The following is a 19,622-nucleotide window of genomic DNA, read 5'->3' on the forward strand; positions in this document are numbered from 1 at the left end:
CCTATGGCTGCCCAGTGTCTTCTGCATGGAGGTGCTTGGAATGACACTTCTGCTTCCATTAAAATGACCAAATGCTGTTACCAGGAGGTTGGAGTCTATTAACTATAGGTTGAAATGTTTGTTTTTCTTCTTTGCAGGCAACTTTTTGCTCCGGCCTACACAGAAACCCACTACACTCCAGATGGAAACCCTCAAACCTCCATGCTGAAACCTGAGGTAAATTCAGGTCAACAAATATCTTTTCCTGCAGTTGCCCTATCTGGGCACCACCCCTAGGGACTGAGGAGAGGTGTGATGGACATGGTGCCTTCTCTAAAGGAATTTCTTCCCCTGACTAAAGACCAAAGGAGCAAACAGGAGAAGCAAAACATGTGCTCACTGTACATTGCTGGCTAAAGTTGCTAAACAAATAGAATGTTTTAGGGTAATCACACCAATTAAAATTGGTGTAAAGCATCATGAAGATGTTGGGTGTTGTGTCAATTATCCACATATTAACAAAAATTTAAGTAAAATAATTTGCTCATACTTCTGTTATCTCACCCAATTACATTTTGATCAGTCCCCTCCCCCTTTTTAAGTAGATATTTAGGGTTTACAGAGTTGTAATCACTGTACATTCAAATTTTATAGTCTGCCTTTTTAAAAATATTTATTTATTCTAATTAGGGATATATGACAGCAGAATGAATTTTGATTCATTGTACCCAATTGCAGCACAACTTTTCATTTCTCTGGATGTACACAATGTAGTGTCACACCTCATGTGCAGTCACACATGTACCTAGGGTAATGATGTCCATCTCATTCTATAGTCTGCCTTTTTGATGTGCTTTTATGTTATGAAGGTTTTCTTATTTTGTGTCTGTCTTTATATCGGACATTTCTCCCTCCAAGTTGTTTTTGAGCCAGGATATATGCACAAAGCCGAAGGTTTATCAGTGACAGAATGGTCTTTTAGGTGGTCACATTGGTTTGCTTCATCACATCCCAATCGTGGACACTTAGGGGAGTGAATCATATGTATTTCATATGTATTTCATATCATATCTCATAGATGCCTATGAGATTTGTAGGCTCAGAACAGTGGTTCTCCACTAGGAGCTATTTTCCCCTTCTAGAGACACTTGGCAATATTTAGAGATGGTTTCGATTGTTCCCATGACCGAGGGGTGGGAGACACTCTAGCACGTAGTGGTCAGGGGCCAGTAACGCTGCCAGACATCCTACAAGGCACAGGACAAGTCCTCCATAACTGAGAATTGTCCATCCTCAAATGTCAACAGTGCCCAAGTTGAGAAACCCTGGGATAGAGTGGCCCTTCTATACTGACGGGGTGAAGTAAGGAAAGGCAGAGCAGGAGAGGCCATGGTCTTCTGCCTTTGGGGCAGAGTGAAATGGACTCCTGGGGCGTGTGGATCTGAGATGTGGTATAGAGAAGGGCAAGGACATCCTTCTGCCTCAGTGCTATTCCAGCAGCTTCTCACGGAACCTGAGATTCCCACATGGCCCATTCTTTGAGATTTCCCTGCTAGAGGGTAAATGTCTAACAAGACTACAACTACTATCAGTCAAGAATAGCTCAGATAAGTTTAAGAGATTACTCATGAATGGGGTAAGGGGTATAGAACAGTTAAGTTTTGGAAGATCTAAGGGCTGTAGAGTGTAGTGTCTTGGTAGGAGGGGCTGTGTGGTATTTCAGGGCATGAAAGTTAGTACTCAATGCACCTTTTCCACCAAGACCTTCTACCAAGAGTTGAAAGAGTGGCCAGTGTCCACAGCAGGCATGTTGGACTGTGTCTTCCTATCTTCCGGGAGGCTGTCCAGCTGTGACTCCACACCTCTTCAGTGCCCCTTGGTCAGAATTTCTCGTCCCTTCTTCAGACCTCAGTTCTGTGCCTCTGGGGCAGCATTAGGGGCTGAGTAACAGCCTGGCATAGAAAGCCCCTAGTTATTACACCCTCACAAAAGCACCCTCCTCTGAGTTCCTCCCATTTCTGTGCCCACAGCTCAAGAATGGGTCTCAGTCCACAAGTTCCCCATGAGCTCATGCTTCCTGCTGTGAAAGACCCCCGGGGGTAACCCCATCAGACAGAGAAGCTGCATAATGCAATGACTTCATGGCTGATCCTTGACTTGTTCTTTGTGCTCTCTGCTTGTGCATTAGGCAGAGATGTTGTAAAGGCCTTTCAGAAACAAAGGAGTGGAAGAGAACTCCCCCTCAGCCCCAGAACCCTCCTCCTTCCTGAAGGTCGTATTGACGGAGGCACATCCTAGCTGAATCCTGGCACAGCTCACTATTTTCTTACATCCTCTGCTACCCTACTGCTGGCCCCTACCCAGACCCACAGGGCTGCCAGTCAGCTCATCTGGAAACAGAAATCCAGGAGCAATGGCAACGGGAGAAACCACTTAGGGGCTCTTGACCCAAATGGTGAGGTCTACACTCTGTGTCCACCGTTGGCCTTGAGTTCTGGGACCTTATCAAGGCTGTAGCCCTGATCTAGGTCAGGTCACTGGGGGAATGGGTGTGTGAATGTGTTCCAACAAAAGGAGTTACAGGGCTTCAGGTCCCAAGCCAGTGTTGTAGTCTTGGCTTTAACTAGCTATGTGGCCTTAATCAACCCTTTGGACCATACCATTGTTGTTTTTTCATCTCAAAAATTGGATATGCTGATATCTGACTCTTGGGACTATTGGAAGGGTAAGATGAATCACTGATTTTTATGGGAACTTATAAACATCTCTTGCAGCTCCATAGTTTACAGATGAGAGAGTTGAGAGGAGAAGAGGAAGAGTAACTTGCCCACGCTCAGAAGTGGCAAGGCTTAGACTGGAACTTCTCTGTTTTGTTGCTTGAGATGCTGGAGGGTGACAAAGCTTTGGCAAGTCAGGTCCTATGTCATTATGATGCTGGGAGAAGCAGAGGTTGGAGTTGAGGGCTAGGCTGCTGGGATTCAAATCTCTACTTTGCTCTGTCACTTTGTGAGTGACTTAAGACCACTCTGACCTTTAGTTGTCTCCTTTTAAAATACGGGAATAATACTATCTTCCTCATAAGGCTGTGCTCAAAATTAAAGGAAAAAAAAAAAACCTACCAAAGTTGTTTGTTAGGTAGTAAGAGCCGGAGAGCCGGCAGCGCTTACTATTACTAACAGTAAGTGGCAGGTGTGATGATCACGTGTGACAATGCGTGTGAAAGCCCTCTGTCAATTGTAGAGCCTGTTGTAAGAATCGGTTGTTTTGCTACTTTAGAGAGCATCTGGGCTGTGTACTGTTAGCATCAGTCCAAAAACAGGAAGCAGTACAGAGCTTCTTCAGAGCTGCCTCTGGATTTGAGTTCTCTTTGCCGTGTGAGGGTACCAGCATTTTGCAGCTTGTGGCTGACCTACATTTCTGAACTCCTTGACTCTCCAGTGTTGCAACTTTTATGAACCCCATTTACCCCTTACAGACCCGGCCCCCTCTCTCCCTGGGAGTACTCGGCCCCTTTTCCTCTGGTGAATGCACCTGTGCTGTGGAGTCTGTGGCCTCACTCTTGAGTTCTAAGGACCAGGTTCAGAACTGGATCATCTGATGATCCACCTCCAGGTCCCAGAGCCCAGGGGAAGGTAGAGATGCTGTGTGACAGGCTGACATTTGAAGATAGATGGACTCCTGGCCAGAAGGAGGGTTTTGTGTCTGCCTTATCTTCTTTCACAGGTGCTGTGGGACGTCCCCTGAGCTCAGTGAATTTCCTTTGCATTCCTCTGAAGGTCAGAATCTGACTTGTTAAAAGTCCAGGAGAGTTTGATGCAAAGAGGGGGCCGATGCCTGTTCCTCCTCCCAACTGTGTGGATGTTCATGGACAGAGGAGCCACATGGCTGCTCGGCGGATTATCAGCAGATGAAAGGGCACCTGTGGTCCAGAGAACTGGCCCGAGCTTAGTGTCAGCTTGGCCTGCATCCTCTGATCTGGCTGCACAGCTCAGCTGGACAGGATAGAATTGGCACAGCGAGAACCATGGATTCAGCCCCTTGGTGGGTTTCCACATCCCTCATTGTGCCTTGAATGAAGGAGGAGTTAATGATACCATGGTCACAGATGTGGAATGGCTGCCACTCTGGGCCAGGTATGGTGAAATCTCTCTGTCAATCCTAAAGCTTTCTCTTTGTATACAGTCCTCTGTGAGCAAGGCTGTGGACGCTGAAGGCCAGAGAGAGCCTGTGGAACTGCTTACACAGCTGGCGCCTGCAGGAGGCTGCGTTGAACCTGGCCTGGCTGTGCTGAAATGCTTGAATTTTGTTGTTTGGCTGTACTCATGCTGGTGCTGGGAGGGAGGTGGAGGCAGAAAATACAGATAAGCACATCTCTGCCTGGGATGGACAAGGAAACAGCAGGCAGCATGGTCCTAGAGACAGGTCCCCTGGACTGTCACGTAGGTGAAAGCCCGAGCATTTATGATGTGCCTTGCTCAGGCTCAGGTGTTAGAAGAAGAGACGTTCCCACGTCTGCAGCTGTGTGGTTTACAGCTCCTTCAGATGTTTTCCGAACCTTCTTTCTATTCTTGGCAGCTCATCTCTGTGGACCTACTTGGGAACAAGCTCATAGGGAACATTTCCCCTGTTATTGTCCCTCCATCTTCACCAGGTGTCTGCTTTAGCACTCTCAACAGTGCCTTAATTGCCTCATAAATACTATAGCTACCCTGTTTATCAAATGCCATGGCTATTCTGCTAGCACCTCGGACTTTTATTTGTAATTATGTTTTTAAAGCTTCTTCATAAATGAGTGGCTATAATAAGACCACAAACCCCTTGAAGACTGGAGCTGTGTGTCTCCGTTTGCTTATTATTGTATCTCTGAAGCCTAGCCAGGGCCTGGCACGTGCTATTTGTAGTGATGGAGGAATCCAGCTGGGGTGGGGAGACCAGATGGCTGTGAAGCATAATGAGTAGTGAAGAGTACCAGGCCTCATGGACCCGAGTGCCCAGCCAGGAGGGATCCAGGTGTGGAGGGATTCAGGTGTGGAGGGATCCAGGTGTGGAGGGATTCAGGGGAGCAAGAGCATCCTGAGCTCTGGAGGGCATGGAGTGTGTTCATTTCCTAGGGCTGCTCTAACAAGGCACCATGAACTTGAAGATTAAAACAACAGAAATCTTCTCAAAGTTTTAGAGGCTCAAAGTCTAAAATTGAGGTATTGCAGGACCATGCTCCCCCCAAAACCTCTAGGGAAAAATCATCCTCCTTTGACTCTAGTGGCTTCTAGTGGCTCCTTGGTGTTCCCAGGAGCTTCCTCACTCCAGTGTGCCTCCATCATTTTTTTTTTTGTTTAATTTGTTTCGTATTCTAATTTGTTATGTATGACAGCAGAATACATTATAATTCATATTACACATATAAAGCACAATTTTTTCATTTCTCTGGGTGTACACAAAGTATATTCATACCATTCATATCTTCATACATGTACTTAGGGTAATTATGTCCATCTCATTCCACCATCTTTTCTATTCCCCTCCCATCCCTTTGCCCTATCCAGAATTTATCTGTTCCTCCCATACTCCCCCTCCCAGCCCCATTATGAATCAGCCTCCTTATATCAGAAAAAACATTCAACATTTGGTTTTTGGGGATTGGCTAACTACACTCAGCATTATATCCTCCAACTCCACCTATTTACCTGAAAATGCCGTGAGTTTATTCTCCTTTATTGCTGAGTAATATTCCATTGTGTGTGTGTGTGTGTGTGTGTGTATATATATATATATATCAATATATCACATTTTCTTTATCCATTCATCCACTGAAGGGCATCTAGGTTGGCTCCACAGTTTAGCTATTGTGTATTGTGCTGCTATAAACATTGATGTGGCTGTGTCCTTGTAGTATGCTGTTTTTAAGTCCTTTGGGTACAGACTGAGGAGTAGGATAGCTGGGTCAAATGGTGGTTCCGTTCCCAGTTTTCCAAGGATTCTCCATACTGCTTTCCAACTTGGCTGCACCAATTTGCAGTCCCACCATCCGTGTATGAGTGTACCTTTTTCCATCTTCACACAACTTCTTTTCTTTTTGTGTATGTCTCTTTGTGTCCTCTCCTCTCCTCCTCTCTCTTTTTTTTGTTGTAATCTTTTCCCCCTCATTTTTTATTGGTGCATTATAATTGTACATATTGTTGGAATTTGAAATTACATATTCATGCGTGCACACAATATAACAACATAATTTAGCCAATATCGCTCCCCAGCATTTCCCCTTCCCTCCCTGCCTCCTCCCCCTTGGTCTCTTTCCTCTACCGACCTCCCTTTGATTTTCCCCTTCTTCTTATAAGGACATAAGTTGTTAGATTTAGGACCCACACTAATCCAGTATGACCTCATGCCAACTTAATTACATGAGCAAAGATCTTATTTCCAAATATAGTCCTATTCTGAGGTTCCAAGTGGACATGAATTTTAGGAGGATGCAGTTGAACCCATTGCAAGGGATTACAAAGGTGATGTTGGGGGGGGAAGTGGGATCCTTCAGAAGCCAGTGTTCTGTGGCTGACATCACACCATGGAAATCTCTCTGAACCAGATCTCCAGAACCTCTGTTCTCCAGCTGGCAGGGAGACCTTTGGGAAATCTCTGCTTCTGTGAGTTCAGCTTTTCCATCTGTTCAGAGGGCATGATGACATTTGCTCTGCCCCACCTCTCAGGATTATTTTGAGAACCAAAGAAAAGGGTGGCTTAGAGAGCTCTTTGCATGTTGTAAAGGTACTATAAGGTTAGAGTAAACATAGTATAAGCTGTCAATCGTCTATCACCTTCATGAGACATTAACATTGCTATCCTTACCAGTGTTACTGCCTGACCAGTCCCTTTCTCTTTGCTAGGATCACTGCTTTTACCATGGCATGGTGAGGAAGGCGCAAGAATCCAGCGTCACACTCAGCTCCTGCAGGGGATTTAGGTAAGAGATCCTGAAGCTGCAGAGGGCACCTGACATTCTCCCCAGGAGTGGGATTTTTAAGACAAGCAGGACTAACTCACAGCAAGGACCCTGGGAAAGAGCCCACTGAGAGTGTGTGTGGATAACTCTAAGAAGGGCCCAGTTTGGGAGGTACCAGGGAAATCTAGATCATTCACATGTTAACTGGTCTTTGGGTTTACCCTTACTAAGGAACTTGATGTTTAAAAATAAAGGTTTTATGTTTACTTAAGAATCATAATGCCAACAAATTGGGAGATTTGACCAGAAGAAGAAGGGACACACTATGCCACGAGGGCCACATGGGGATGTGCTGGGGTGCTGGAGAGACAGAGGAGCGAGGAGAAATGCGGGCAGGTGTCTTTATCGTGGTTTCTACAGGGAGGATCTGGGAGGCAGGGCAAGCAGGTTTAGGATTCTCTCTTTTGCACAGTTTCAGGGGCTGTCTGTCCTTAGTTGTCTGGTGCCTGGTCCTGGGGTGATGGGGCAGGTGGGCAGTTACCCAGAAGGTGTGAGCTCAAGAAAGTAGATGGTGGGTTATGGGCTTTGGCTAGCCGGCCTGCATGAGAAAGTCTTTGTAGCTGGCAAGTTGTTTATTGTCTCTGGGAGTTGGCTAACTGTGGGAAGGCCAGTCCCTCCAGGGTCAGCGAGTCCTAGCTGTCAAAGCAACAGAAGACAGGAAATAAGTGACATGGTTAATAAACTTGAAACTGAGTTTGAGCATTCCTTCCCACTTCTAGTTCTTCTGTGGTAGAAGGATAGTGAAAATGTAGTCAGTGAAATAGAATAATAAGCAATTAGGGCAAAGAGAAGATGGGAGGAGAAGGGGGAGGCCAGGGTAATTTTCAAGACAGAGAATCAACTGAAAAGTTCTATCTAGATGGTGTTGTATGAGGGCAACTCTTCCGTCTCCAATCTGGACTTCCTGCTGGTAGGAGTTTACCAGCTGGGTGACCTTGGGTCTCCATGGTCTCATTTGTAGAAGGTGGATCAAGAGACTATATACATGATGTGAGGTTAAATGTGTTAGTAGACCTCTGACGTAGCACTCAATCTCCTCCAGGGCCTGGCTTCTCCGGGTGTGGTCTGTAGATGGACAGCATCAGCTTTCCCTGGGATCTTGCTCAAAATGCAGTATCTCGGGTCCTACCCATTCCTACTGGTTTACAGTCTGCATTTTACCCCAGGTGATCTGTGTGCACATTACAGTTTGTACCTCAGACTGTGTTCCTTCAGCATGTGAATTATATTTCACATATTCATTTGTCTCCATCAGCCTTAAATATAGCAGGATCTATCCACGTAGAAGTGATAAATATCACTTTTTTAGGCTCCCCCTACTCTCCCTTCTCTATTTTTTGAAAAGGAGTGATGATCCAAAAACCTGGATTCTGGTTGCCTATGCTGGTGCCTGTATCCAGTATGCTAGAAACTGGCTCTATTTAAAAAAAGAAAGAAAAAGGGGGGGAAAAATCTATGATTTGTAGCAACCATCTGTATGCTGGTAGAGTTGTTTCTTATCACAGCCAATTTCAACCTACCAATGTGACGTTATTGAAGGCAGAATTGGAAATACATGCCCACCACTGGCTTTTAGGAGCCAGTAGAAGGTGGCCCTCTTTTTTTTTTTTTTTTTGGTACCAGGGATTGAACTTAGGGGCACTTTACCACTGAGCCACATCCCCAGCCTTTTTTTTTTTTTTAAATTTTATTTAGAGATAAGGTCTCACTGAATTGCTTAGGTCCTTGCCAAGTTGCTGAGGCTGGCTTTGAACTCGCCATCCCCTTATCTCAGCCTCCCAAGCCACTGGGATCACAGGCCAGCGCCAATGTGCCCTGCTCACCCTTCTCCTCATATCAATTGATTCATTCAATGACAACTTCTTTCATTCAACAAATTAGTATTGGATGTCTGTGGTATGCCCATGTCCTGAACAAGTGGAAGACAGTCAGCCACTGTAATTTTTGAAGTCCTCTGTTTCCTCATCTGCAAGATGACCATCAGTGACGGCTATGCTGGAGATTAAGTTTAAGTGCTTAGTTAAGTCTACAGAACTTTATAGGCATATGGCAGACATATCATCCCATGACAGTGAAACCATGCTAAGACAGCCACATTCCCATAAAAATCGAAGGCCCCTCTCCCTGCAGGCCCCACAAGTCTGTTTATGAATTGGGCCATGTCTCCTCTGGAAGGCCATGTGGTGAGTCACCAGAGGGAATCAGGCAGGAAATAGGTTTTGGCCGGGAGGTGATTAACAGAGTGGCCTCAAATCCCCCACTCAAGCAACTTGGTTGAGCCAAGCCAACTGGCCCCAGTGGTATTTACAGGCCCAGCCACCACCACCTGCAGTCTGCAAGTAAACAAAGTCCTTCCCAAGAAAGAGGAAAGGGAGCATGCAGGTGTGACCTGCTTCTCTCTGCCTCATCCTCTGTCCCCTCCGTCTGGAGCAGTGGGAACTTGGCATGGCCTCTTGGAAATCATTCCAGCAGCCGCGCTGACGGGGGAAATGGGGTGAGCTGCCCAAGTGTTTCTGCTTAGTGTGCTTCCGTCTGGTGGGGCCCGCCAGCGTTTTTTTCTCAGCCTTGTCACTGCACACCTTAAGGAACCAAGGTTGTAGGCAGCCCGACTTAAGAGCTGGAGACTCATGCCAGATGGCTCCATCTGGACCCTGGAGGGGGAGCAGCTGCCACAGCAGCAGCACTCAAACCCAAGATGCTCAGACTCAAGTTGTTCCCTAAGGCTCATAGAACCAGGCTGCAGTGCAGAATCTCCATTGTGATCCTGTCTCTCCTGGAAACCTGCTCCTGTGATGGGGAAAAAGGGGCAGGATTTATACCAAGTGGGATCATCAGGCTGATGATACAAAGCTAGAGGAATTCAGTGGAGCTTCCAGATGGTTCCTGGGTTCCCTCCTCTCTCCAAAGCAGCTCTGTGGGTGGTTTTATGACTGAAGAAGTAATTCCTGGTCATAGAAAAAATAAATTCAAATAGTATTTAAAAAATGTGCAATGGAAGATGAGTCTCTTTCTCACCCCAGATTTCTAGATTTAAGTCCCCACCTCCAGCATTGTTATTGGCTTCTTGTGTGTCCTTTATGGAAATATTCCTTGCAGAAAAGAACCTGGATGTGTAAGATAGTGCTTTATAATCTTACATGAGGCTTTGACCCCTTTGAGAATTGGGTGGAAGCCATGGATACTTACACACTACACACATAAAAAGATGTGACATACCATTTTATTAGGAATGCCAAGTGTCCCCATCCCCAAGCTTGTCTCAGATGAAGTAAGGACGAGCCTCTAGATGTTACCACAACTTCTTGCATGTACAACAGCTATGCAACTGACACCTGGTCTGCATGTCAGGAGTGATTAGTATTTGTGAAGAAATCTAGCGAGGTCAGGGATGAAGTGTCTTTGAGCCTGTGCATCCTGGGAAATTGTGCATATGAGTGTGTGTGTCTCTAGCTCGTGGTCTGTCAGCAGGAGGGGTGCCTGATTGTTGAGCTGTTGATTTTTGAAGGCAATACTTATTGAAAATTGTCATTCTATAAGTAATACAGGTTTAATGTTAAACATTGAAATGGCACAGGAACATATAAACTAAAAACAGTGAAAGCTCTCTATCCTGCCTACCTTTAGTCCTACAGATAGATGGCTTAGTTCTGGAGGTGGGTTTGGACAGTAAGTGTGTGGACTCCATCCTCTCAGAATGAGTGAGCCTGGGCATTAGGAGACCTGGGATCTGCCCCAGCTCTGCAGTAACTCACTGGCTGACCTTGGGCAAGTTCCTTTTTTTCCAGATTTTCTTCTCATCTATCAAAGCAGGGAAGACCAGACCATCAAAAATACCCTTTATTGTGGAATCTCTGGGCTGCAGAGAGAAGGGGCAGAATCTCAGGGAGGTGGGGGCTGGAGTGGAAGGAGGTGGCTTGGGTCTACGCAGCTAGCCCTTAAGAAGTGGCATGGTCCTTTCCACTTTGAAAATCTTACTTCCTCCTGCAGAATAGATAATAAATGTTCCCTTTGTGTCAGTCACTGTGTGAGTTAAGCCCCCAGAAGGCAACACCATTACCATGTGCAACCTTAGAATCTGGAGTCAGGCAATGTTCCTGCTTTAAAACCTGACAAGCCACTACAGTTCTCCAGTCCCCATCTTCTCACCTGTCAAGTAGGAACATCAATATTGATGTCACTGGTGGATTTCTATTAGGTGATGGGCACCAGCTCCTTGGGACTTTGTTTTGATTATGCTGTATCCCAGAGGTTGGAGCTCTTCCTGACCCATAGCAGATGACCAGTGTGAATGTGTCAAAAGGCTACAGAAGAAACCATTGACCTTGCCTGGCGTACAGTAGTGTGCCCAATGACTATCAGCTATTCTTTTAAAATGGTACCTTTGATATTGGTAACATTGCCCATTGCTTCAGTTCTTTATCATAATGATCCCAGGAGATAGACAGTGTTATCAAATAACTGACCACAGAGCTTGAGGGCAGTAGATCTAGAATTTGAATCCAGGTGTGTCTCAGTCCAGAGCCAATGCTCTCTGTCTGTGCCCTGTCACCCTGTCCCAAGGGAGCACAACACCTGTACACCTTCTCTGCTCCCTCTGTACTGACTTTGAAGTTCTCTGTATTCCCTTTTACATGGATGCAGATTGGGGGAGAGGGGAGACAGGGAAGAAAGGGAGCAGGGTGGTTGCATCTTAGGATAGGTCTAGATGCAGGGATGTTAGACATGTCCCTCTGGGTTTAGTTGAAAATGGGCATATTTTCAGGAATGGTAAGTGGGCAACTTTTCTGGCTCAATTCCTTGATGGATGGGATGCATTTGGTTGAGCCTTTCAGTCATTTGTGGGTTAAACACGAACTGCCTACTGCCCAGCTTCTTCTATATAATTTCATATTTATCATGCTCTTAACGATGAGGAATAGGACAGACAGAATGGAGAATAGCGTGTGAGGTCCTGGCCCTCAGCCTCCTGGGCCCCGCCCCTGCCTCCTGGCTGACCTCTAACTCTGCCAGTTTTAGCATTTAGCAAATTAGATCAACTCAGGCTCTTAGAAGGATAAATGACTGGTAGGTGCTCAGGGGAGGGTGGCTAGAGGACTTGGGGGTGATGGCAGCGAAGGGCCCCAGAACCCATTCTCAGAAACTCCACCATCCACCCCCAGGCTGTCTGGGAGGATTGTAACTGAGACACAGGGCGAATCACCAGGGGCTGCAGTGGGGGAAGGAGGGGAGTGATCACAATATCCTATTGCCAGGTGGACCTTCAGTGACCTTCCAAGCTGATGTTTCTCAAACTAATCTGCATACTCCCTGAGACAGAATAGGTGCCTACTGCAGAGTGTGGGCTCCTGGCCAGAGTTTCCGAGAATGGTTGTGCAGGGAATCATCTGGGGACCTGACAACAGGTCCCCAGATGCATAAGCCTGCAGAGTCCTAGGGTGGCTGGGCATCTGTGTTAGCAACACTGTAGAATATGCTTATAATTCCGGAAGCTCTGGTCCTAGGGATCTCCAACCCACAGGTTTGGAACTCACCAATGGAGGCAGATAGCATAGAGGTTAAGGGTATAGGATCCAGAGCCTATGGCCCTTAATCTTTAGCCCCATAGTACCTGTGAGAGCTCATTATTTAATCTCTCTGAGCCTCAGTTTTCTCATCTGTAGAATGAGACTCATGGTGATGCACGCCTTGTAATGTGATGTGGGAATAAAAGAAGAGTGATGTTTGTCAACACGGCGTGTGGGACGCCATGAGCTCTCAGTACACCATGTCTGAGGACAGAATGTAGACTAAATGCTCCTGTCTTCTCACCTTCTCACGTCTTCAGACAGGCCAGTTGGGTAGTGGCCAATCAAACTTCAGAAGAGAGTTGCTGGCACCTTCTTTTGCAGCTGACTATAAACTGGGGATGCTTTTCTGATCCATGCTACAGAGCTATTGTGACAGAGGCAGTGTCAGGTCATGGTTAAAGCTGTTGAATTCAGAAGCAGAAGGCTGAGGTACCAGCCCCTACTTTTTACTCTTACTACCTTTGTGACTTTCAGTTAGTTAATTGACCTTACTGAGCCTTAGTTTTCCCATTTATGCCATAAGGGTAACATTCTTAAGGATCATAAAAGTTGGTGTGAATAATAAAATGCCTGGTCTGTAGCAAAGGCTTAATAACTTATTGCTACTACAACAGTGGTTATTTACCATGCTCCAGACTTTTGCTTGGTCTCTTCTCTGTTTGGCCCAGAGGCTTGTTCATGGGACGCTGGGTCAACTGTACCTTGTGGCCCTATACTGGAACTCACCCATTCTCACATGGAAACTTCCACTTTCTGCTGTAATTCCAGCAGCCACACCCTGGCACACACACGGGAGCATCAGTTGGCTTGTGATCCAGCCTTCTGTGTTTGTAGCCTTTGAGGGAAACCAAGATGGCAGGAGATGTCCTGGTCAGCTGAGGTGAGAAGATAGCTTGGGAACAGGATGCCCTTAGCCACTCTTGCTTCTGCCCTTTCCTGTCTGAATCGGGGAGTGGATGTGACCCTTGCTCTCTCCACTTCACCCCCAGCTGTTGTGGGAGCACCTTAGGTGACCTGCCAAGGGGCTGGGCAGGCACTGCTGCATCCGCCTGGGTGAGGCAGCTGGGAAGTGGGCAGGCCACTGGCACAGGAATGAGCTGTCTGGGATGGGACCTGGGCAGGGCTACTGCAGACCAGGGGCTGGCATTGTTTTTCCTGAGAGCGTCACAGACTTTTCCCAAAGGACAAAACCTGGGCAGGCATCCCAATGGGGTGGGGGTGGGGTGGGTGGGGCCAAGATGACCTGAGAGAGAAGTCCTTCTAGATCATAGTGACGGACTCGGAGCTGGAGACACTTTAGGTTTGGCGCTATCTGGATGGACAGGAGTCTGAGGAAGGGTTTTGAAGTACCTGAAGCACTGCCAGGCCCTTGGGACTTCCTCCTGGGTTTCCTTCTGCCCAGAGCCTTGGGTACATTCTCTTGCTGTGGTGTTCATCTCACTGCATGGAGGACGCAGATACCTGCTGCCTGGGCCTCTCCTCATCCCGACATTGATGATGTGGGAGAGCAGCAGATAAGAAGGGGGAGCTCTTCCTCATGGAGTCTGGATTAGCCCTCAGAGACCTCATCGGTAGCATCTGAGCATTCAGTCCGTCAGTGTGAGGGCTGATGAGTCCTCTTTACCATCTCCATTTCCATTGCAGTCACTGTCCCCAGGTTTAGACTCTGCTTCATGAGGGCAGGGGCTTTGCCCATCTTGTTCACCATTCCATTCTCAGCCCCTAGCAGGAGCCTGGCCAATGTTTGTGGGGTGAGTGGCTTTCCTCCTATGGGCCTTGAGTGATGGATGGTCTTCACATCCATCCGCATTTTCAATCAATCAGGGATGAGAATTTTTGAAAAAAACATTTGCATCTCTATTGAACACATAAACTTTTTTCTCTTTTCATCATTTCCTAAATAATACAGCATAACAACTATTTGCATATTATTGGCATTGTTTTGGTTTTATATAAGTAATCTAGCGTTGATTTAAATGGAGTGTTAGTAGGTTATATGAAAATTCTACACCATTTTGTACAGCGGACTGTGATTTTGAAATCTTTGGGGAATCTGGACCCAATCTCCCATGGCTTCTTAAGGACAAGGATTATGTCTAGATTTCAACTGGAACACGGTCAAAGCTTAGTGAGAGGAAGAATAAAATAAATGAGCACACATCTTTATTCTAATTCTAGGCTAAAATCTATGATCAAGGGGAAAAAAAATTGCCACCCATGCCTGGTTGTGGGTGTCACTTCACCAAACAGCTGCCATGCTGGCAGGAGCCTTGGGGACTAGCAGGAACGTCTCCAGTCCTGCATTTCCAGCTTTGCTTCCAAGTACCAGGACAGCTGCCTTTTATTTTTATTAGGAGTCCTCATAAGTTAGTGAGTTACCGTTTTCATTTTAGGGTTGAGGAAATTGAGGCTCAGGGTGATTTAGGACATTTTCTGAGAAGCAAAGAGTCCCAGGTCTCCTAACTGCAGGCCATTGGGCTTTCTCCAGCCACTGCCTTTTCGGAAGAGTCTATAAAGTTCTGACCTGTGATTATCATAGGCCATGTTTGGTTTGGGAGACCTTTTGGGATCTTGATCCTACAGTCCTTCATCAGTTTTAACCGTCCTGGATACAAGTTTTTAAACTTTTTTTTTTTTTTTTCTGTGCTGGGGATGGAACCAAGGAGTGCTCAACCACTGAGCTACATGCCCAGCCCTTTATTTATTTGTGAACAGGGTCTTGCTAAGTTGCCCAGGCTGGCCTCGAACTTGCAATGCTATTGCCTCAGCTTCCCAAGTCCCTGGGATTATAGGCGTGTGCCACCGCACCCAGCGTTTTAAACACCTTCTGACTTTACTAGTTCAGAGATTCTTAACCGGAAGCCCTGTGATGAATTTAGGGGGCCCCAGAGCCCTGAAATTGTGTGCCACATCTCAGGTTACAAGTGCATTTCTCTAGAGAGGAGGTCTGAGCCTGCATCGGGTCCTCACAAAGGGGTGCGTGGCCCCACAATAAGGTGAAGAACCAATGATCAAAACCAACTGTGCCCACATGCCTATGGGCCTGTACAAGGGACTTACTCAGGATCCTGGAAAAAATCTTTGACCAGATATTCTATTTCTTCTATCAACAGAGGACTGATCATGGTGAGCAGTAACCTCAGCTACATCATTGAGCCCCTCCCTGACAGCGAGAGCCAACACCTTATTTACAGATCCGAACATCTCAAGCTGCCCCCGGGGAACTGTGGGTTTGAGCACTCCAAGCTCACCACCAGGGACTGGGCCCTTCAGTTTACACGCCAGACCAAGAAAGGACCTCGCAGGGTGAGTTCCAAGACTCTCTGTGCACTAGTCAACCTGGGGCTAGGCTTGTCCCCTCTGAGCACCCTTACTTTGAACCCAAGAGTATTTATCAATTGAAAGAGAATGGCGGAGAAGAAGGGAAGAACTTCTTTTTTATTTGAAGTCATGATCAAGTGTGAGACACCCTCATAAGAGAATAACTACTTTGGGGGGAAATGCTACTAGTTTTACAATGCTCTAATATGTTGATTGCAGAAACTATAAGCAAAAAGAAAAAAGAGTATGTTTCCCCTTCTGAAATAACCACTTCACCTTGTACACCAAATGTTATTTATGCTGAAAATCGTCTGTGGTCTTAAAGGTTATTGGGAAACTCGGTCGTCAGCAGGCTCCCTCACAGTGTGTCGACCTCTCCTCTACCTGTGCTAGTCAGGTCAGCTCATTAGTTTTTGAGAATAAAGGCCTGGATTCCATGTCCCAGAGCGGCCTCCAGCAATAACCAAATGGCAGGTGGACAGCGTCGTGCAGTGAGGCTGATGGCAGCCACAGCCCAAGCCGTTTCTAGTGCCCAAGTACAACGTAAGCAAGAAGGCTCACCGCCAGCTCACCAGCTCGTTTTCTCAGCAGATTTTAAAATGAGGCCAAGTTCACGGTTTCTATAGCTCTGATCTGCTTATATCTCTTCCTTAGATGAAAAGGGAAGACATACACTCCATGAAGTACGTGGAGCTTTACCTTGTGGCTGATTATGCAGAGGTAAGGGGGCCATGGGTTTGAGCATAGAATCTACTCTCTTGATGGCTTTGACACTCCAGGCTTCGGGCTGCTTTGGGGAAATGCTGGCACATTCATCTCTCTCTGATTTATCATATGATTTTTGACCTTAAATCTAACCATCCTTTTTTTGGCCATTTTTAATATAGTTGGGGAAAAAAGAGAAAATAAAACAAGAAAAGTCTCTTCTAGCTCCACACACTCATCAGAAGGAAAAGAGTAGGGCCATTATCTGGAGTGACATTTCTCAGACTGGGTCTGAAGTCCTAATTTAGGTCCTGATGCTTATTCTTACTGGGCCCATGAATTCTCTAAAAATTTTATTTTGTATAGAGATAATAAATATACTCTCTGTCATCTAGCTGAATACCAATTTCTTGCCCATGTGTGGGTCCATTTTTATAACCATGTGGCTATCAAATGAGAACATAAAGCCATGATTCCCAAAATATGGTTCCCAGGTTGGCAGCATCTGTAGCACTTAGGGACTTGTAAGAAATTCAGATCTTGGGGCCCTACTGAATTCTAAACTGCCAGGTCCAACAGTCTGTGTTTAAATAATTCAGTGATTTCTGTGCCCAGTAGAGTTTTGGAAACCCACTTATCTAAAGAAGTAGCAGGTGTCTTGGTCAGGTTTTTGCATTGTTGTGACCAAAATCCCCAACAAGAACAACTTAGAGGAGGTGAAGTTTATTTGGGGCTCAGTTTCAAAAGGTCTCGGTCCATAGGTGGTTAACATCATTGTTCTGAGCCCACGGTGAGGCAGCACATCATGGAGGAAGGGCCCAGTGGAGGAAAGCTGCTCAGCTTATGGTGGGGTCAGGAAGCAGAGAGAGAGGGGTGGCAGGGAGGGGTCTCTGGGAAGATGTATCTTTCCAGGACATGCCCCCAGTGACCCACCTCCTTTAGCCATGTCCCACCTGCCTATAGTTACCACCCAGTCCATTCAACCTAAGATGAGCTGATTCCATTACAGCTGTCATGATGTGATTTTTTTTTTGGGGGGGGGGTGGATATGAAGGATTGAACCCAGGGGCACTTAACCACTAAGCCGCATCCCCCAGACCTTTTAAAAAAGTATTTTGTTTAGAGTCAGGGTCTCGCTAAGTTACTTAGGGCCTTGCTAAGTTGTTGAGCTGGCTTTGAACTCATGATCCTCCAGCCTCAGCCTCCTGAGCTGCTGATCTTTTTTTCCCTAAATATTTCTACATTAACAGGAGCTTTTGGGGGAACATCTCATATCCAAACTATAACAACAGGGAGACTTTAATTTATATTCCTTTCATCTGGAATTTGATGAAAACTACCTGGCTCACTCATTCATTTTCTTCATTCATCAATGATTCCCTGATTTTCTGTGATGGGCCAAATGCTCAGGATACAGTTCGCAAGAAGTCAGACCCATCTCTGGCATCATAGAGTTTGCAGCAACAGCCACAAAAGCTTTGTAGTTCTCAAGTGTGCAACCACCAAGGTTATCCCTTAGGGAGGATTCGAGTCCGTGGAGTGGAGAATCCCACATGGTTCAAGGACTTGGGGAAGCTTCTCTGAGGTGGCAATATTGAAGAGAACACCTGCAGACTGGATTCAGCCCCATTGGCCTAAATTAGCCAGATGCTACTTCCAGGTCTCACCTCTGTAGACTCAACCAACCACACAACCCAGCCCCGCCTCTGCACGCTGGGCCTCCGTGACCAGGTGCCTGTTCTCACGTGGTGTGCTTGCCTGGGCTGCCCTTCAGGCAAGGCTCATTACAACTCCCTCTGTGTTGTACCCCATGCAGACAGGGTTACCAGCTCCCCAAAAGGCCTCATTCTAAGGTGGCTGTACTCAGGGCACAATCTCAAAGCGCAGATCCTGGAGCAGTGTCAGTTGGTAGGAAGAGCGCTGACCTTCAGGCCTGAAGAGTTGCCTCCCAGTGTGAGTGGCAGGAAGAGGTGGCCCTGGGTTAAAGGACAAGGAAGAGTTAACTGGGCAGAGGAGTGGAAGTGAAGGGCATTCCAGCGAAGGAACATTGTATTCCACTTTGAGAAGAGTTTAGTTTTTTAGTAACGTGTTTTTTCCAGCAAAGTGTGTGTGTGTGTGTGTGTGTGTGTGTGTGTGTTTTCTAGGACTTTTGCTTCTTCCTAAAGGCAAGTGTGTGCAGAGGATGGGGAGCAATGTGGGGAACAAAATCAAAAGCCAGTTTCAAAGCCAGCCAAGGCGCCATGCTCCATCCCCTGCCCTGCAGGAGGGTTGCTGGGAGAGAGCTGAATTCTTTGGACTCCAGGACACATTTCCATTTAAACCTTGTGTCTAAGATCATCTAATAAAGAGGTCGTGAGCCTTTTCTTCTCCTTCTCCTTCTCCTTCTTCTTCTCCTTCTTCTTTTCCAATCCTTTGTCAGGTAGAAGCCCCATAGTGAAAAAAACCCAGCTGTGCCAGTTGGAAGGAGGGGTGTTTCTCCTTTGCTGCCTTTCAGTCTCCCTAGGGGAACCTTGGAGAAGGGTTTTGAATATATTTATTTATTCACTGGTGCTGGGGATGGAACTGAGGGCCTCATGCATGCTCGGCAAGCACTCTGCCACTGAGATACACCCCCAGGAAGGTGTAGGAATGTCCAGCAGCCACAGAAGCAGGGGTGCTGAGACAGGGCAACCTTCTCTGGGCTCTGCATTAGGGCATTGAGTGCAGAATGGGTAGGAACAGGGAGGCCTGGCACTGCTGCCTTGAGAGACAGTTGTCACTAGTGGAAATGATCCAGCAGCTTCCTGCTCCCTGGGCTCAGGTGGGAGCTCCTGGGGTGGATCTCAGCATGTTCCCTCCTTAGGTGAGGCAGAAGTCCAGGGGAGCAACTGAGAGTATAGTGTCATAGGAGGGGACAGAGCACCTGAAACACAGGGCTGCAAAAGCCTTTCATGATACCTCAGAATGTGGGGTAGCTGAGAAAGGATGGATATACCATGCAGTATTTTCAGTGTCACCCTAGAAAATGGAAAGTTGAAAAAAAATTTTTAAGCCAAAGGGATTGCAAATCTAGTCTA

General features: G+C 46.6%; 1 protein-coding gene across 3 annotated transcripts in view; it reads left to right on the forward strand.

Annotated features, from left to right (window-relative positions):
- Positions 1-19,622, forward strand: part of Adam19 (ADAM metallopeptidase domain 19) — an 85,333-nt gene that overhangs the window by 36,454 nt on the left and 29,257 nt on the right. For 2 of the 3 annotated variants that reach the window (XM_015492670.2, XM_048782713.1), the window contains exons 4-7: positions 138-216; positions 6,858-6,934; positions 15,654-15,846; positions 16,516-16,581. In XM_015492670.2, coding sequence (XP_015348156.1) covers positions 138-216; positions 6,858-6,934; positions 15,654-15,846; positions 16,516-16,581 — 415 coding nt within the window. Of the gene's footprint in view, positions 1-137; positions 217-6,857; positions 6,935-15,653; positions 15,847-16,515; positions 16,582-19,622 lie in introns of those variants that run through there. The other variant, XM_048782718.1, reaches the window with a different exon arrangement.

This window comes from Marmota marmota, unplaced genomic scaffold (assembly GCF_001458135.2).
Source record: "Marmota marmota marmota unplaced genomic scaffold, marMar, whole genome shotgun sequence".
NCBI lineage: Eukaryota > Metazoa > Chordata > Mammalia > Rodentia > Sciuridae > Marmota > Marmota marmota.